The 19,437-nt window shown below is 34.3% G+C and overlaps 2 protein-coding genes across 2 annotated transcripts; one reads left to right on the top strand and one right to left on the bottom strand.

The window, feature by feature from the left end:
• The first annotated feature begins 1,988 nt into the window (after positions 1 to 1,988).
• On the top strand, positions 1,989 to 11,805 carry LOC112515343 (nodulation receptor kinase-like). The gene is made up of 15 exons (XM_025122103.1): positions 1,989 to 2,249; positions 3,176 to 3,698; positions 4,703 to 5,175; positions 5,543 to 5,693; positions 6,023 to 6,094; positions 6,201 to 6,269; positions 6,391 to 6,462; positions 6,550 to 6,621; positions 6,767 to 6,942; positions 7,554 to 7,783; positions 8,097 to 8,223; positions 8,309 to 8,377; positions 9,719 to 9,908; positions 10,591 to 10,723; positions 11,171 to 11,805. Exons 1-15 carry the CDS (start codon positions 2,153 to 2,155, stop codon positions 11,510 to 11,512), a joined length of 2,796 nt encoding a protein of 931 aa, XP_024977871.1. The 5' UTR covers positions 1,989 to 2,152; the 3' UTR covers positions 11,513 to 11,805.
• Positions 11,806 to 14,609: 2,804 nt separating this feature from the next.
• On the bottom strand, positions 14,610 to 15,888 carry LOC112515556 (protein BRICK 1). Its single transcript, XM_025122445.1, has 2 exons — positions 15,644 to 15,888; positions 14,610 to 14,967 (listed from the first exon to the last, which is right to left on the bottom strand). Exons 1-2 carry the CDS (start codon positions 15,774 to 15,776, stop codon positions 14,843 to 14,845), a joined length of 258 nt encoding a protein of 85 aa, XP_024978213.1. The 5' UTR covers positions 15,777 to 15,888; the 3' UTR covers positions 14,610 to 14,842.
• Between the last annotated feature and the right edge of the window lie 3,549 nt (positions 15,889 to 19,437).

Consider the following 19,437-nt stretch of genomic DNA (forward strand, 5'->3'; position numbering starts at 1 on the left):
TATATGTTGGTCATATGATCGTGTTCTTCAACCTTGATGCATGCACGTAGTGATACACATGCACGACGATGAGACATGCACATTAACAAAAACAGGTGTTGTGCAGATAAAACCGATACCTGTACTTTATATCTGTTCGTGCATGATGTTCGTTGTAGGTGGTTTCATATGTGAATTAGTTGTCAATAAGATGAACATATTTGAATATTCATGTCATTATTAGATGAAGATCAATTTGAGATATTATAGGATTTGTAACTCCCAATTAAAATATTTGGGAGTTACATAAGAATGACTAATGACCTAAATACCCTTATCATTAATATGTAAGTTACATTTTAACCAAACCCAAAGATGCAACATTATTGGTTGATGTGAGTTAGCAAAGTTTGCACAAAATATTAGGTTAGTATTTGAACCACCCTCTCTCTCTCTCTCTCTCTCTCTCTATATATATATATATATATATCCAATCGATTTTGATGATTAATTCAATCAATTTAGAGAATTGATAAATCAATAGTACACGTAGAAATTAGAGAAAAACACGATCGACTAAGATTTTTAGAATTTTCAAAAGATAATTAGATAAATAAGTATATTTATATAGTATTTAAAATATATATGTATATATATTTCAGATTTTCAGACGGATCAGGTTGTCAAAAATCAAACCCAACCCGACCCCAAATTTTCCCCAAAAAATCAGTTTTCAGATTTTCGGATTTCGGGGCATTCGGATTTTATATAAATACCTTATTTTTTGTTTGGATTTGGGTTCGGATTTCAGATAATTTGGGTTTTGCACACCCCTAATTTCTACGTGTAAAGATAAGTTTATAATTTTTTTAACATATTATAAAAAGGGTCTACTCTTGTGAACAAGTTGAAAAAAAGGCCAAAATCAAATTTGGTTGACGATTGTTTGCAGTCGTCCAAGTCGTAGTATTCGCTTAACAATTAAACCACCTGCTACACATATTAAAACGTCATTTTAGTGTTTGTTAACCGGGCCCCGATTCGGTTAACATTAAACCAAAACCGGGCCTGGCTTAACCGATCAGGACGGTCAAGCAACTGGTCCAACCACTGGGACTTGTGTAACCAGGCAGAGACCAAACAGTCATTTTTCAAAAACGAGCATGCCACATGACAGCTCGACTCGACTTAAACTTCATAACCATCTACAGCAGTTCGAGACACCATACATGGTCGAGGTTGATCACAAAGCATATATACTTTCACAATCTTATATACATTTTGCAAAGATATCCACCTCCTTACCTGCTAGGCTAATACCCACCTGCTATTTGTATCATTTTACTTTCGGACACTTGTAGGTCCCACCTATGCAAGAAAAACACGTCGGTAGGTACTTATTTAACGGCATTCACACTTCTATCTATGATTCATGGGTTTCAAAGCTATCACATACAAGTAGGTCCCGCCTACGCAAGAACACCGAATAGCAAAATGGTGGTTACGAGTGTTTAGTTGGAGAGCCATGATTGGTGGTTGAAGGTCGTTGTCGATGAGCGTTTCCAAAATAAACAAGTTTTTTGTGATGTTGGATTCTAAGGAAGCAGACAAGAGGAGAGACGGAAGATGGATGAAGACGAGGGATTGCTCCGCCTCAACCTTACGCTAATTAATTTAATCATTAGAGATTAATTAAGCTTAAACAATGCCCACCTTCATCACTTAAACAAACTAATATCTATTAATTATTGGAAAAATCTAGCAAACTGATTGAGAAATGTATGTTAAATTATTCTAAATCAAGCTTTCCTTCTAAAGGCATCTGCAGTTCTCATCTTTGAAGTCAAACCCCTATTTTTTCTACCAATACCTTCTCCCTTCCAAGAACCCCATTGTTTCATGCTATTGTGTCCTCAAAATCACCAAAGATTCATCCTTTCTTGCTAATGTCAAAAGGGTTTCTCACAAATTAGAAGTTAACAGATCACAACTTTTGTTTCCGGTTCGAGTTTTGATCTAAGATGCTGAAGGAACCCCAACTGGTCAACAGTTTGTGGGAATTTTGAAAGACTTGAAATGGGTCAGATTCAAGGAAGAAAAACAAGGTGGCAACTTGGTTTCATGGTTATGAGTATGATCACTAGATGGGGAATCATAAATTCATAACAAGAAGATGATGGAAGGATTGAATTACCGAAATTTAAGATTGGTTTGCTGTTGTATCGTACTCTGGATCTTGATAGCCATCCGATCAACCTGTTCACAAAAAGGTACACCCGGTTATCTAAAAATTCGGTTAATAAGAATTTAAGATCGTAGAATCAATAGAAATTTTGGTGAATCAATCATGTTTATAATCGCATAAGAACGTAAAGGGTCACAACAATCAACATCAGATGATTTTGTTTTGGCTTATGGGAAGAAATCTCATCATGTTTAACATTAAAACCCAGGCGTTGGAGCTCCTCCCAAGTATCCTCAGGGCCACATGGAATTTTCTTAGTTATTATCTTCAGGACCTCACCATTACCAATATATATAGGGTCAGGTTGAGCGGGAAACCGCAAAAAGATAAAAAATTGAGCAACACTATGGTAACCGTTCATCTGGACAATATGCACATGTGCATACAAGTAATGAATAAGCAATTTGTCCAGTATGCACATGTGCATACAAGTAATGAATAAGCAATTTGTCCAGTATGCACATGTGAATAAAATGAACACATGCATTAAAACCAAGAAACTTTAATTACTTGTATACACATATGCATACCGTCCAGATGAATGTTTATCAGGGTGTTCCTTAGGTTTTCATTTTTTGGGGGTTTTACCCTGAACCTCCTTCTCTCTCTCTCTCTATATATATATATATATATATATATATGTATGTATGTATATGTATGTATCTATGTATGTATAGATCATATAATATTGATCAAGTATACTATCCAGAACTGGTACAAGACTTGATCTCACTAAAGAAGGGTATTTGGGTCAAATCAAAGTAGTGTAGGAGACTAATAATCTTGATCAACAGGTTAAAAGAATTAAGTAGGAGGATTTCTGTTACATATAGATATACGACTATAACAAGCGAGAATGGCGTCTATACATATAGCTTTAATTTCACAGTTTTACTTAAGTTTATCTTTCCCCATTGCTGACTTAGCTAGCAAAATACTCTTTTTGTGCAGAATTTGTAAGCATACAGTGTTGTGCCGACTCAAGTTTCACCGACCCGAAAAACAATATAACATGGATCCCAGATGACAAATGGTTCACCGACAATCGACAATGCCAAGACATTGTGCCACCGTTACAAAATGGCACAAGTTCCGATCATGCTCGATTCTTTGGCACACAATATGGTACTAAATGGTGTTACAACTTGCCAACAAAAAAGGGTCAGAATTATCTCATCAGGGGCACGTTTCCTTTGAAAGATCTCCATACGTCACCTATAACGACATTCTTTGATGTTTTAATTGGTATTACACCAATAGGGGGAGTTAACTCAACAGATGAAGCCGAGGTTGAGGGGATTGTGAGAGCTACTAATGATTATATAAACTTCTGTTTATTACAAAAACAGGGAAACACTTATGTCTCCAAGATAGAACTAAGACCTTTGAATTCAGATTACCTGAATGGAGAGCCTTCAAATGTTCTCAGACTTGTGCATAGAGTTGATGTCGGGAACACAGGAGAAGAAATCAGGTATGTTATATATGTCGACATTGTTTGAAGGCAATATGTAGGTAGAATTGAAACGTTTTCCGTTGTGGGACATCCCATAAGAAATGCTATGTTTCTTTAATCCCTATTGGAAAAGAAATTCAAATCATCCACATGCCCTCACAGGATTCCATACGGAAAGATGGTTGTAATTCAGCCAACTCCACATAACTTAGCTTTACATTGAATAAAGAAGATCAATACATGGGCATATTAAGCATTTATCTGACAAGAAATACAAAAAATTGAGATATTTATCACCAAATGCTAACAATAATTAAATAAATGAAAAGATTGTAATGCGAAATTAAATCAGTATGATTGAGGCCATGTTTGGCAACCATAAGCTCGCTCATTTTTTGAGCTTACTGAAAAATCCCCGTTTGAATAGTTATAAACCATTTTCAAAGCTAGCTATCGGAAAGTTACTTCAATAAGCTCTAGGGTTCTCTTTCCACTTTTGTCCAATTATACTCGTATTTTTCAAGGTTATTTTACATTGTCATCTAGCTTATCAGCTAGTTTTTACCAAACGTTACTAGTTTACCAACTAACAGCTAGGTTATAGCCAACATCTAGTTTTTAAGCTAATAGCTAGCTTATCATCTAACAGCTAGCTTATCATCTAACAACTAGCTTATCAGCTAGTTTGCCAAACATAGCCTTAAACACTAGGGACATGGCTGCTATGTTCATTGTTTGACGCCACTGTTAATGACAAATTAATGCCTACATCTATTTCCAATAGTAGAAACCTATCTTTACTACTACATCACAAGTCAAGAACAAGCTCTCCAGTGATTTTACTCGATAAAGAACTCAACAATAAAGTGTACCATTAGTTGCTATGCCAGAATTAAGAAGCCTTCGCAGATGATAAACCTAAATAAACTATGTAGTCAGCCAACTAAAAAGAAGAAATTATCATATTCATGTGTGATTAAGACTTAAGAGACATGATTTTATATTTGAATATGCAATTTCAGGTTCCCGCAAGACCCATATGATCGAATCTGGAAACCCGATTCAGATTTGGACCAAAATGGCAACTCCACGTCACTAGACAACAGAAACATCATTGTTCTAAATGGCACAAAAATGTTACCTCCTATCCAAGTGCTACAAACAGCTCGAACCCATCCAGAGCGTTTAGAGTTTCAGCATAACCTTAATTCAGGAAACAAGTATATTCTCTACCTCTATTTTCTTGAACTTAATGCCTCTGTGCAAGCTGGGCAACGGGTCTTCGATATATATATCAATGATGAAAAGCGGCAGCAGATCGATGTAATATCTAGCGATTCCAACTATAGGACTACTGTTATGCACTTCACAGCAAACAAGTTTCTTAATTTGACCATAAGAAAAGCTTCCAATGGATCTCAGTTGGGTCCAATTTGTAATGCTTATGAAATTTTGCAAGTTTATCCATTGCTTCAAGCTACTGATCAAAAAGATGGTAATTTTAACTCACCATATGTACCTCCTATATGTGAAGTCCCATATGGGTGCGTTTGGTATGCAGACGGGACAGGATAGGACTGGAAGAGACAAGAATGAATGACAGAGTGAGATAGGCGAGTGAAAGAATTGCGCAAGGTTTTAGGGTTTTAATTTGACATGGGTAGTTTAGTAATTTACCAATTTTGTCCCATCTCCCTGATCTCCGTTCCACCCAAAGTGCATTTTTGTCTGAGTCCTGTCCCAGTCTAATGTCACACAAAACATGGGACAAGTTTTTCTCCTGTCTCGTCCCGCATACCAAAATGGACCATATGCCCTTAACACGAGAATTAGTTCATTAACCAATTAAAAAACTCTTCTAGTGGATGCAATGGTGAACATAAGAGACGAGTTGTTGGTGGAGAACCAAGATAATCAGGTATTAGAAAGTTGGACAGGCGACCCGTGTCTCCCACATAGCTGGTATGGCCTGAAGTGCAAGCAATCCAATGGAACAACGGTCATAACTAAGCTGTGAGTTTTTCTTTGCATGAGTTGTGTTTCTGTTCATAACTTCTAATGTTATCCCTAGTTCACACTACCTCCATCCCAAAAATAAATGTCCACAATGAAAAAGGCACACAATTTTAAAAATGTGTAATTATAATTTTTAATTAACTAAATGTCAATTTTGCCCTTAATGATAAAGGTGTAAAGAATTCCTCATCTCATAATTAAGGATGTAATTGGAAAGTAAACACTTACTTTTGAAAGTGGACACTTATTTTGGGACAGAGGGAGTATTAGCATGGACACGGCTTAAATTATGATCATGTGCTTACCCATTGTAATATATCCTGCAGGGATCTATCGAACCACAAATTTCAAGGACCGCTAACACAGGGCATTACTAAGCTGACTCACCTTATAGAACTGTAAGTTACGCTACTGTCCTCAGTCACTTGTTTTTTTTTTGACAAAATTATTGAACTCCCAGAAGTCAAACATGTTAATTGCTTACCTCTAAATTGTGAACTACAGGAACGTCAGCAATAATCACTTCATCGACAGTATTCCCACATTCCCATATTCTTCCGTTCTTGCCTCAATGTATCCTTCTTTCCTTTCGAATTGAGCAATTAATTATTATTATAAGCTGTTTAGCAGAAGCATTTAATTTGGAACAAAAATGATTACCCACAATGGTAATTGATTCCAATACATTTTTTAGGGACCTACGAAACAATGATTTCAAGGGACGGATTCCAGACTCACTTACCTCCCTTCCACACTTGACACAGTTGTGAGTTCTCTAATCAGTTTGATGCAAATTATAATATCAATTAAGCATTAATTAATGCAACTAATGGGTGTTTATATCTTCATCTAGATACTATGGCTGCAATAGAGATTTCGATAAAGAACTCCCTAAACGTCAAAGGTCATCCAGACTTGCTACAGAGTAAGGACTTCAATTATGAAATTTAAGAAATCATTACACATCAAGAACTCTAAGGATGTGTGTATATATATATGCATACATGTCATTCAAAACATACAATTGAATAAAAGTAGAGGCTATATAATGCTTACAAGTTCTGTTTCAGCTATGGAATGTGCATGGGACAAAAATCATCACATCCAGCACCCAAAGTTTTTATAGCGGCAATTGCAGGTGCAGTCCTTTTATTAATTGGAGTACTTGCTATCCTGATTTGCTTGTACAAGAAAAGAAAGATGACCAACAAAGGATCAGAAAGGAAAAGACCTACAATGACCAAGAGTGAGTACGATATTCTTTTAAATATTTATACAATCTAAGATGCCAGAAGAAATTAGTTTAAGTAGGGGTAGGTGCAAATGCGAACTGTAAATATTTTCTCAACTTGGGAACTAACTATTCATACTTTAGTCACGAGGAATATCATTATGAAAATTATTCATCATGAAAATGCATGATATTCATGATATTTAGGCTTATTCATCATGAATAATACATGAAGTAGTTGTTTCCCATTTTCTCAAAATATTTATGGTCCTCATTTGAACTTCCCCTACTTAAGAATTTCAAACGCGATCAGAACATTCAAACATATGTTTCTATGTATAATCTGAAACTAGCAACAAAGTGATAAAAGAAAGAACATATAGAAGATACGGGCAGAGATGAATGTAATACTCAGCAAAACCAACTTCCTGAAGCCATGAATGGACTCGAAACAATGATTTTAACCTACATATTTTCTTTCTTACATTTTATCAAATTTACATTTTTGTAATTTTGACAAAAGAAAATTCATCTTGCTTGAGGAAGATTTTTCATAAAATAAAATTTTGGGGAGATCAACAAATATTGTGCTATAAACTTTGCTTTATAACGAACGTAAACTGCAGATGCAATTTATGCAATGCCAAGCAGCAAGGATGATATCACTTTAAAGACGATATCCATAGAAAGCTTTACACTTCAACAGATAGAAAGTGCAATACAGAAGTATAAAACTTTAATCGGTGAAGGAGGCTTTGGATCTGTATACCATGGTACTCTACCAGATGGTCAAGAAGTAGCCGTAAAGGTCCGGTCAACCAATTCAACACAGGGAACCCGTGAATTCAACAATGAGGTGAAGTAACTTTTTCACTTTCTTGACCCCTTCAAACGAACTTTTTTTTGCAGTACTCATATTAGCATAAAAAATTAAACAAGGATCAGCTAAAATTTGATAAAAAGATCTCCAAGGTTAAAGGTCAAACGACCAACCTCCACTGAATTGGACATGACTTAAAAAGAAAAAAAGAGAAACAACGCATTTCCACATGCCCTGTTAGACTTTCGAATCATCTTTGTTTCCGTAACATTTACTAGCTTCCATCTACAACCTTCAACTGTGATCATTTTGGTAACTAACTATAACTACTGACTATGACCATCTACAGCTGACACTTCTATCAGCTATTCGGCACGAAAACTTGGTCCCACTCCTTGGTTATTGCTGTGAAAATGACCAACAAATTCTTGTTTATCCATTTATGTCTAATGGATCCCTACAAGATCGGCTTTATGGTATGTCTCCTCCAAATGGGAAATTATTTTCATTTCATCTTCATTATTGTATACCATTTTTACGTGCTTCATTGTTTCTTAACAGGTGATGCATCTAAACGACGAGCTCTAGACTGGCCGACCAGACTTTCCATAGCTTTAGGATCTGCTCGAGGTAAGTTAAATCTCTATCATTAGTGAGCTGGCTACTTTTACAAGACTATGCATGAGGATTTTGTATCAGAAAAACAACTTTTTAGGCTGCCTCTTCTTTTGACCACAACTATGAAAATTTTCAAGAAAAAACTCGTCAAAATTTGAGAAGCTACAAACGGAGTTCCACACTTGACAAAACTTAGTCAGTAAATGATAAAGAATGACTATATGCCCGTTATTGTTTTAAGTCCATAAACAATTAATCTCGCCATAAATAAATAGCCCAGACTGGTAAAGAAAGATTAAACTGTTATATTTTAATACATGTATTTAAATTTATTTGTAGGTGAAATATTATGATAAGAAAAATATCTATGTGCATAATTTTGTATGAATGGATATTCTCATATTTTCTTGTAACTGAAATAACATAAGCCATGCCATTTTTCAAGGGTGCCAATGCCGTATTTTGCTACATAAACTTGGTTACGTTCTAACTAAATCATCATATCATGAAAGCTAACAAATTAGAACAAATGACCATACCCATTTATTAATTAAAGCCAACTTTCAGAAAAAGCCAATTTCTAGTATAGAAGCTAACTTTTTAACTTCTACCAAAGTCGCATTCTGAAAAGACTACACCAGAGGCAGCCACATACAGTATTTTAAATGTTGGAAAAAGTAAATAGCTTTTAGCATATTTGATATGAAATCACCACTTTTCTTAACCCTAACTTCTTTAGTGATGCCGATAGTCCGAAACTAGGGAGAACAGGGTATACAAATAAGTGTAGACTGAGTAGTGTTTGACTTCCATACCAAATCCTATAGTAGCATGGTTGATGTAACATGACACTAATCTATCATTGTACTAATTTTTTTAACCTAAATTCTACCCAAATACAGCACAAATTTGTTAAAGCAAACAGCAATATTAGGGTGAAATTAAACATAACCAATTTAGATAGTAACTTCAAGAAAAACAAATATATACAGCTATGCAATCATTATACATAAAAACTATAAAGGAGGATCGATCACTATAAAGAAGCATCAATTAGGTCTTGCAAGTTATATCAGGAAATGAGCCAGTGCCATGGAAGTACTAATGACCAGGCCAGAAAGGATGAAATATGGGATTAGAGTATGATATCAGGCAAGTAACACGCAGAAAATATTGAAGTTACTGCCTATAGAACCATTAAGATGTATGCCCACTTAATTTTGTATTTTACACCAGAAGCTCAAAACTTGTCACCTACTTCTAGATCTCTTGTCACCTCCACACATGCTATGAAATTATGATCCTTGATTTTTTTCATCATGCATAAAACTAATACACAGTTTCATGCTCCAGGTTTGACCTATCTTCATACATTCTCTGGGCGTTCTGTCATACACAGGGATGTGAAATCAAGTAACATACTCCTAGACAATAGCATGTGTGCCAAGGTCGCAGACTTTGGCTTCTCAAAATATGCACCTCAAGAAGGAGATAGTGGTGCCTCCCTAGAAGTAAGGGGAACGGCTGGATACTTGGATCCAGAGTGAGTATAAGTTTCAAAATCAAAGAAGCTTACTGTTAATTACAATTAAGTTGACCAACAATGAAGTGAAAGTTTAAATAAATAAAGACTCATGATGGAAGAGAAAATATTAAAATTTAAAAAGGGACACAAGTTTTTTGTGTATTTGATTCATTGATTATTTTGATGCTCTAACAATCATATATGATTTACCATCGCTCCTACGTAGAAAGACAGAAGCAAGGTGCACCTTGTTCAAGGGGAAACTGAACTGGGTGTGTACAATACATCAATCGAAGGAGTAGGCAAGATGGCTCCAAGTCAACACCATGCAGAACCTGAACATTGACATTGTAATAAAAAAAATAATCAACTAAAAAGCTTCAGTAATTGGTTCAAAAGTCAAAATACATAAAACCCTAACCGAAGAAGCCCATTAATCCCACTTGAAGATGGGGACAGGGGGGGGGGGGGGGGGGATGTGCACAGACCTGTCCTCTACCCTAGAGAGTAGATCAGTTGTTTCTGTGAAGACACCCGGCCTGCAAAACATATCTTCATACAATTATCGTAAAGAAGTACCATGAGCATGTACCAAAAGACTTCTTACATCTCTACTGAATATAACTTTCCAAGGCTCTTAATATATTGATGAGTTTGCCATATTTTAAATGTTTACAAACTAAAACTCTTTGCTTTTCAGGTATTATTCAACCCAGCATTTGTCTGCCAAGAGTGATGTCTTTAGCTATGGAGTTGTGCTGCTTGAAATGATAACTGGTCGAGAGCCTCTTAATATACACAGGCCACGGAATGAGTGGAGCTTGGTTGAATGGGTAAGCTTAATTTTCAAACTTAACTAAATGTCATACCAAAATCTCTGCATAAGTAGTTCTATTTCTGCCACGATGTCCAAGGATGTAGACTTAACATCATACATCTCCACATTAAATAAAGCTGCATTAAATATGCACATATCTCTCATGTTAATGAAGAAAGACTAAACAATGAGTATGCCTGGTATCGCAATTCTTTGCATAATTGCCTACATTTACACACTTAAATCAGAGTCAACATCTTTGTTCAGAATCAAATTTTGCAATTTACTTGCAGATGTTCATCTAAAAACATGTAGCTATCTTAGTTTATGTATTAACTGTAATAGATTATAACTACCCATGTCAGTGTCTCTACCAAAAGGCATACTAAATTTCTTTTTATAGTTTATTGAATTTCATGTTCCCTACTTTAACCTAGACATGAAACCACCATTGCGTATGCAGGCAAAACCTTATATAAGGAACTCGAGAATCGATGAAATAGTGGATCCAAGCATAAAAGGAGGATATCACACAGAGGCAATGTGGAGAGTTGTGGAAGTAGCATTAGCATGTATTGAGCCCTTCTCAGCTTATAGACCGTCCATGATAGACATTGTCCGCGAGCTAGAGGATGCTTTGATAATTGAAAACAATGCATCTGAATATATGAGATCCATAGACAGCTTTGGAGGGTCCAATCGCTTCTCCATCGAGAGACCAATTGTGATTTTGCCTTTACCAACTCCAACTCAATCAGAACCATCCTCTCTCTTTTCACAACCTGCTCCTCCGCAACCAAGATAAATTTGTGGGAAAGCTTCTGTCTAATGTAGCAGATGATTGCCTGAGCAGCAACACATGATATATAATATTAAGTAAATATGTTAAATTTCTCAATTTTCTTTGTACAACTGCTCAATCTCAGTTGATTTCAATCTAGTAAATTTCACCAGAGATAAAATCAAACATTTTAGCATAGGGTTATAAAGTCATGAACCTGTACCGCATAATTCCAGCTATTGCACTAGCAGTAAGGTATATGAAGAGGGCATATTTCAGAAAATTTAGGTTTTTGTCAATGACTACTCATCCATATGCCCCCTATTTATCAAAATATTTGTACACCAGAACTCCGAACCGAACACAGAAAGAGGGTAGTTTATAAGGTTTGCTTCAACTTGAGAAAGAACACAAAATGCTTTCAACAATAGATAAAGATCCCATAAGGTTGATATACAGAAGAAAGAACATCAGGGAGTAGCAAAAGTTTGACATAAAAGGAAACATCACCAAAAAGAAACAGAACCCCAATCAGCTAACCGTCCAAGTTATACCTCCCAGTGTAAGGATGCATGATCGAGAGCCTAAGATTCTCACAGCCTATACTTAAATCTTGTAAAAGGCGATGTATACATTTTGTTTTTATAATATTTATTAACTTTTATATTGCAAAATGTAATATCCTGGATATGATATGGAAAAGCCAAAAAATTGTATTGGGAGTATTAACAAAGTGAACCTCTACAAATTGATAAGACTGTATGAAACTCAGATAAGAAAAGAACAGAAAAGCAGCTGAATGAAGTCTAAAAAAGAGTAGCGAACACAAGAGAATGACAAATGGCAAGCCTTAAATTAATTAGGGAGTTCCTCTTTGACCAAGAAAATGGCAAAATAAGCATAATACATACATTAAGGTTAAAAGCACCAAACACCACAAGAGCTTAAAATAGATGAATAAAAAAAGCAGATATAACTGGCCTACATTTACACTTCAAATGATACAAAACTAAATCAACCAACCAAGTCAGGTATCATTTTTAACAAAATCCTCTTAAGACTCATCATAACCTTCAGCATATACATTGTGATTTCAACTTCACTCTTTGCATACTTGAATTAACTTCTATGCACTCAAGAATTACATATGTATGTATATAATGTTCAACAGATTTCAGGATTCTTAACAATATAGTAAGAGAGGAAGAAGAGAGAAAAGTACAAAAACTGTATGATGGGTAGGCCAAATTACAAATTTTGGTGTATAGCAGTAAGCCCAGCTACTCTCTTTGGGTCTATGACTCCTATAAGCCTCGGAAGAATATTTCATTAACCAAAGGGCCTTCGGCCTAGCGGTATCGTAGTCCTTGGCCTCCTAGGAGGTCAAGGGTTCAAACCTCACGGTGAGGAGGGTGTGTGAATTTATTTGTTGCATTTGCCGTATATAAATATTATATACTTCAAAAAAAAAAATTCATTACCCTGTTTATCGTTTACAATATAGATAAGAAGGTTAACTTACAAAAGGTGGATATAAATATGAAGGTGCATACCGATAAAGCCTTTCCTATTCTCTTATTCTTTCTCTTCCACCGAGCTTGTGATTGAACTTGACTTAAGTTGAGTGAATTTCAGTATGCTTGCAAACACTAGAAGTTTTAATTGGTCAATTTTGGCTCAAAAGATATTGAAGGTCATAAATTACTGTATAGATTTAACATCAGCAGTAGCTTGGAGCAATAACAATTGGAGTTCACTTAACCTCAAGAACTGTTGACCAAAACTCCTGGCATATACAAGGATTAAATTTCAAAAAAGTTTCCACACATGGATTGACAACTACAAAAAAATTATCCTTTGTCCAAAATGGTTTTGGGACATATATGTGTATTAATATTTAATATACATATGCTGCTCTATGCAGCTCCTGCAGCATACCAACTCACTACAATGCACAATCACAAGCATTAAGCCATGATCTGAATTCATTAATCTCTAATCACTGCAACTTGTTGGTTATCAAACACTACAAATGAATGGTTTAAGGATTAAATAAGGATACAAGTCATTAACAGCTTTTAAAAACATCATATAAAAGTGAATGATTAATACTTATAATTGAAAAAATCTTCAGTAGATAATCTCAAAATATGCATGACCTAGACCCTGATTGAACCATTCCGTGGCAGCTCCTTGACATGCAAATTTACGCCATTCTTCCAGCTCTACAAGTGTTTAACGAATAGCTAAATGTTATCAGCTGTCTAGATACAACTCTACTACCATCATGATGAATTTCTTCCATAGCATACAGTTACAAGGAAAGGACATTGTCATATCATATAAACTGAATTTTCCATTTTCTTTTGTCAAATTCCAAGTTCAAACAACATATATGGTTTTTCGTAGTCGAATCTGAGTACAGCAGTTGGTGCTTTGGAAGTTCTGTAAACAATGTATACGTCTCTGATGCCAATGTTCAGATAAGCACATGTATAGTTTTCAGATTTACAGCAGAAGCATTCACCATTGCTTATACTCACGACCCCATTTCAATCCCTAATAACTCTTATACCTCGGTCTATCCCAAAGATCATGCTTTCGACATGACAACTATTGAAACACTCATAAACTAATGGTCTAATATTGCAGAAAACTAATGCAATACTAGTGCTCTTCGAAGCTTTATCCTCACTCTCAACACGTAGGTATCACTCAGTAACCCTAGAGGAAACTTGTGTATGGAAGAGAGCATCCACAAGCACCATCAGGATTCCATAGATGCAACTTTCATGTATACATATTTGATGGATCTCTTAAGACGCAACTTGTACATGATCCAGAAGTTGCTCAACTAAGATGATGATTATGTCATAGTATTAATTTTATTGATGTCCTAGCAACTGTCATAGAAAAATATCATGGAAAGTCAGTTATTCTTGAATCCTCAATAAAGCAATAAGATTTTATTTATCTATATCAGACATGGATGGAGAAGATGGAACTTAATGAAGCAAAATGTGAAATATTTGGATAAACAATCCAACAACATAATAAGGTAGACTTAGAATTATACTTGTTGATTTATTGGTGTTCATTTGGTCAGTGATACACATAAGAAAGACACCACAAACTGCATTCAAATCTTCATTAAGCCAAAATAGTGATATGAAAACAAAGAGAAGGGAACTCTTCCAGTTACAACATGCACAGATCAGCTACATAAATAAATATACGAAAAGTAAGCAAACGATCTTCATACGTATCACACTGGATTTTGAAGAAGCTAATCAGCTCACAATCTGGAAGACAGGTGGCCTTCACTCTTTTTCTTACAATGCCAGTCTAGTAAAATCAGGTCTTGAATAAATTTGGATTGGCTGTAGCAGTACCCACTTGTACTTCAAGCATTTCTAGACGACGCTCTAGCGTATCAAGTTTCTCATTCAGAGATGCCAATTTGCTCTTTGTTGTAGCCTCTGAAACAGAAAACATATTTCGTAAATGCACAAGAGCAATTAAATCCAAAGTTCTAGCATATCCTACTTCACACACCACGTATAAGCAGTCCACGCCACTTGTCAACACAACCAGAAAATGCATAAAAATTTGGTGCTCCAAAAATATCAAATAATGATACCGTTTAATTCTTATACTATTTGAAGCATTTGACTCACAATTTAGTTCACTTCCTAGAATTTGCTTTGACTAGGGCTGCACATAATCATCAAAGGCAAAGTTGTGTACATTGTGTGGCCTCCTTTTTTGGGAACAAACCTAATGCATAAAGGTTGATACCAATGTGGAATGAGAGAATATGGGCATTCCATATTGGCCACATTCTATAACAGAACAACTGGAGCATCCACCCGCGTCGCCCCCAAAAAAGCTCAACTAAAAAAATCAAACTTCTTAACTTCAAACCACACAATTTACACAAAAAGCACCAAAATTTTATGGCCGTTCCATGTTTATCTCCATCGAATCCAAGTAAAATGTCAACATCAACAACACAAATCTGAAAAAGGAAAAAGGACGAACTTCTGCAGCAAAATCTTCGATGCAAATTGACAAATTCGTCATATAAATCACAATCAGTACACTACAAACTCCATTTAAGTCAAGGAAAAACCGAAAACTCAAGTGTGGATTTACCGAATTGAACGAGGAAGTCAAAGAGTTGACGAACGTTGAGGGAGATATGAGAAATGAACTCTCGATTCTCCCAATCAGCTTGTACTGCTATCCCTACGTTTACTGCATTCGTTATTCCTCCAGCTCGAGCCATTCTAACGTCGGTGATTTTGATTTCTCGATGCCACTTCAGGGGAATCGGTGATGATGATGATGATTTGTTCTTGCGTGTTGTGTGATTTAAGCGACCGATTGGAAGCCAAACATGATGGTCATTACACAGGTCAGTGCTCGTCAAAAGGGGTAAAATATTTTTTAAGAAAACCCCTTGAACTTTTGCAAAATCTAATAAAGCCCCTCAAACTTTTCCAAGTAGTTATGTTTTTTGGTCCGTCATATCACTCATAATTGTATAAACCGTGCAAATCACCATCATCCGTCGATTTTATTGTTTGATCTTATGAAATTGTTTCATATAATACTTTTTTTGATGAATTTGTTTCATATATGGTTATAAAATTGTTTCATATAATACTTATGAAATTTTAATGAAATTGTTTTATGTATTTCTCTAAAATTAATATAATAAAGATAATAATATCCATGATTAACACCCTTCACAATAAAAATGATTAATCAACCTCTTATATTAGAAAAAAAAAAAATAGAATGAAAACTTATGACTGGTTGGATGAGGTTTGTACGGTCTGTAAACCCATCACAACCATTCATCTTGTGAATCAATGGATGACAATTTTATAATAACTAGTAATATAATACATTATCATCTAAGATGAACATACATGAACAATTGTATTATTGGAAAAATATTTATAAAGTTTGTAACCCCCCATTAATGACATTAATATTAATATGAAAATTAATCTATTGTCATTAATAAAAACAAATTTATTATTATGGACATTAATATACACACGAGCATCTCCCTTTATATAAACATGAGTTCATTTATGGACAATGTGATTATGTTCATTAAATTTTATTGAACACCTAATCTTATGAACGTCTTATGGTTATACCCACAATTTTATGAACACATATGAACATATTCTTATAAATACCTTATGTTATAAACACATTCTTATGAACACATATGAGTATATTCTTATGAATATATTATGTTATAAACACCTATGAACATCGTTAAATACCATAAAAATAACTTACACATGAAAATTTGTAACATCTCATTAAATATCATAAAAATAATTTATACATAAAAATTACCTATTTGTCCTTCATCATTAAATCAAACATTTGAAGTAACCCTTACTAAGGAATTAATATTATTAGTTCAATAAGTTGACAAAGTTATAACCATATTATTGATTAATAAAAGATCTTCTCTCTCTCACTCTCTCTCTCTCTCTATATATATATATATATATAGAGAGAGAGAGAGAGAGAGAGAGAGGGAGGGGTTGGTTATTATACAATCATTGACATTTGTGCAATCAATACAACTCAATCTCAATCGTCCATTTCATTTGATTAATATGTGATTTCATATGAGTTTTGATTGTTTCATAATATAAAGTATTGATCATAATTAATAAATCATATTCATCTTCCATAAATATTTAAATCATAATAAATGAACTTTCATCATTTCCATAAATATCTCAATTTATTGGGTTGCATTGGTTGTACAAATGTAATAGGTTGTATTTGAAATAAACCCTATATATATATATATATAAGTATCAAATTAAAGTGTATAAAATACTATTTTTTGTATAATTTGTTTTAAAAATATTAATTACATTTAAAAAAATATAGATTTTCTTTTAAATTGAGATACAACTATGGGTTTCTAGAACTTGATTCAATCATATGAAACGTGTGATATGGGTTTCCAAAAATATTTCAAATTTTCAATCTTATTTGTTTAACAAAAAGGGTAAAATAGAGATATTATAATAAAATTGAAAGATTCTGTATGCATTATTGATTGGTACATATTACTTTCAACACTTGTATTCCTTAAATGTAAAAAAAATTTAAGCGACAAAACCGGTATGTTTTATAATATAGGATATATACGCGTACATTTGAGTGTCTCCTATGCATAAATCAGTCAAAAAATTTCCAAACAACGAAAGTGTCGCATTTACAAGAGAATGTTCCTCCATAATTCAAACTTGTGTCTTTGCAATCTTTGAATATTAGGGACCGTTTACCAAACACTTACCGGTAAAATTTAACACTATCATTTACTTACCGGATAAGATTTTAGTTCACCAAAACGGTATCATATGCAATAATTTACCCGGTAAGCGCTGGTAAGAGTCGTCGCATTCATTTACCGGGTAAGACTTTTGGTCCATGTCTCGCTCTTACCGAGTAAGACTCTTGGTCCATGTCTCGCTCTTACCGGGTAAAATTATTGGTTCTTACATATTCATCCGGTAAGGTAATGTAACTTCATATTCACTTAGCCGAATAAGCATTTAGTAAACGGCCCTTTAGAGTTAGACACCAAACTGAATGTGATATTAATGTATCAGAGAAATATTAAATGCATATTTGTATAAGATTAGTATTCATAGAGGGTATGATTTTTTTAATTAAAATAAAATTTTAACTTTTGTTTATTATATTATTTTTTAAATGAATAATTTGACTTGAAAACCTTGAAAAATCTCGATATTTATTGTCATACTCCAGAGTCCAGACCATGAAAATATTACAACTAAAATGAATTTGCCAATGACAATACTAAATATAGAATTTTATTATTTCAAGTATGAAAAATTACTTTCTATTTATTTTTTTACTGATAATTTAGGGGGTGTTTGAGACTGCTTATTTAAAACAATTTTTTGTAAAAGTGCTTATTAACTTATGTGGTATCAAACCGGATTTAAATAAAACATGGTTAAAATTGTAAACTGGTAATAAGCAGTTTTTCATAAGTCAGGAATGATTAACTTATCAAAAACAGTTTATTACCGGTTTGGCATCGGTATAAGCAGTTTTTTTTCTTATCCAAACACCAGAAAACAGCTTATCACCGGTGTCAGACTGAAATAAGTTAAAAAACAGCTTTTATAAGAAATCCCAAACACCCCCTTAATTACACATTGTTGATATCATGGTCAATAATAATTCGATCACACAACATAACGCAATGAAGATATTGGGGAGCATAGCGCGTTATTTTCTCAACGAATTAGCAACGAATTTTTTTTTCCAGTTTGTGTACTTTTAATTAAGGGGTTGTTTATCAAATGCTTACTTAGTAAGTACTTACCGAATAAATTTCCTCATCGGATGAACATGACAAGGGCAAAGAATATTACCGGGTAAGAGCAATGAGAAGAATGGAGAGTCTTACCCGATAAGTAAAGATGGCGACTCTTACCTAGGTAATCGTTTATCCGGTAAATTGTTGCATTTGATACTTTTTAATGTACTAAAATCTTACGCATCAAAGTAAATTATAGTGTTGACTCCTACAGGTAAACACTTACCCGATAATCATTTGAGTAGACAACACCTAAATTTGTATTCTTAATTTTAGTTCTTGGCCCCTATATTTTTATAATGCTATTTTTCGTGCCCTTGATTATGATGACCTAATAAACATCGTGACTCCAAGCTATTTTTTATGATCGTTTTAAGTTTTTTTTTTTTTGAAGTATATATAATATTTATATACGGCAAATGCAACAAATAAACTCACACACCCTCCTCATCTATGGTGAGGTTTGAACCCATGACCTCCTAGAAGGCCAAGGACTACGATACCGCTAAGCCAAAGGCCCTTTGATAACTCGTTTTAAGTTAGTTGA

This window comes from Cynara cardunculus, assembly GCF_001531365.2.
Source record: "Cynara cardunculus var. scolymus isolate 2C chromosome LG 7, CcrdV1, whole genome shotgun sequence".
In the NCBI taxonomy this organism is placed as follows: domain Eukaryota; kingdom Viridiplantae; phylum Streptophyta; class Magnoliopsida; order Asterales; family Asteraceae; genus Cynara; species Cynara cardunculus.

Bases quoted from the DNA above. Each gene is read 5' to 3' on its own strand.
- LOC112515343 (XM_025122103.1), top strand. From the start codon at position 2,153: ATGATGGAAGGATTGAATTACCGAAATTTAAGATTGGTTTGCTGTTGT. The intron at 6,270-6,390 runs GTATCCTTCTTT...TACATTTTTTAG, and splicing joins TCTTCCGTTCTTGCCTCAAT to GGACCTACGAAACAATGATT. The intron at 8,378-9,718 runs GTAAGTTAAATC...TTCATGCTCCAG, and splicing joins AGCTTTAGGATCTGCTCGAG to GTTTGACCTATCTTCATACA.
- LOC112515556 (XM_025122445.1), bottom strand. From the start codon at position 15,776: ATGGCTCGAGCTGGAGGAATAACGAATGCAGTAAACGTAGGGATAGCA. The intron at 14,968-15,643 runs GTAAATCCACAC...TTTCTGTTTCAG, and splicing joins TGACTTCCTCGTTCAATTCG to AGGCTACAACAAAGAGCAAA.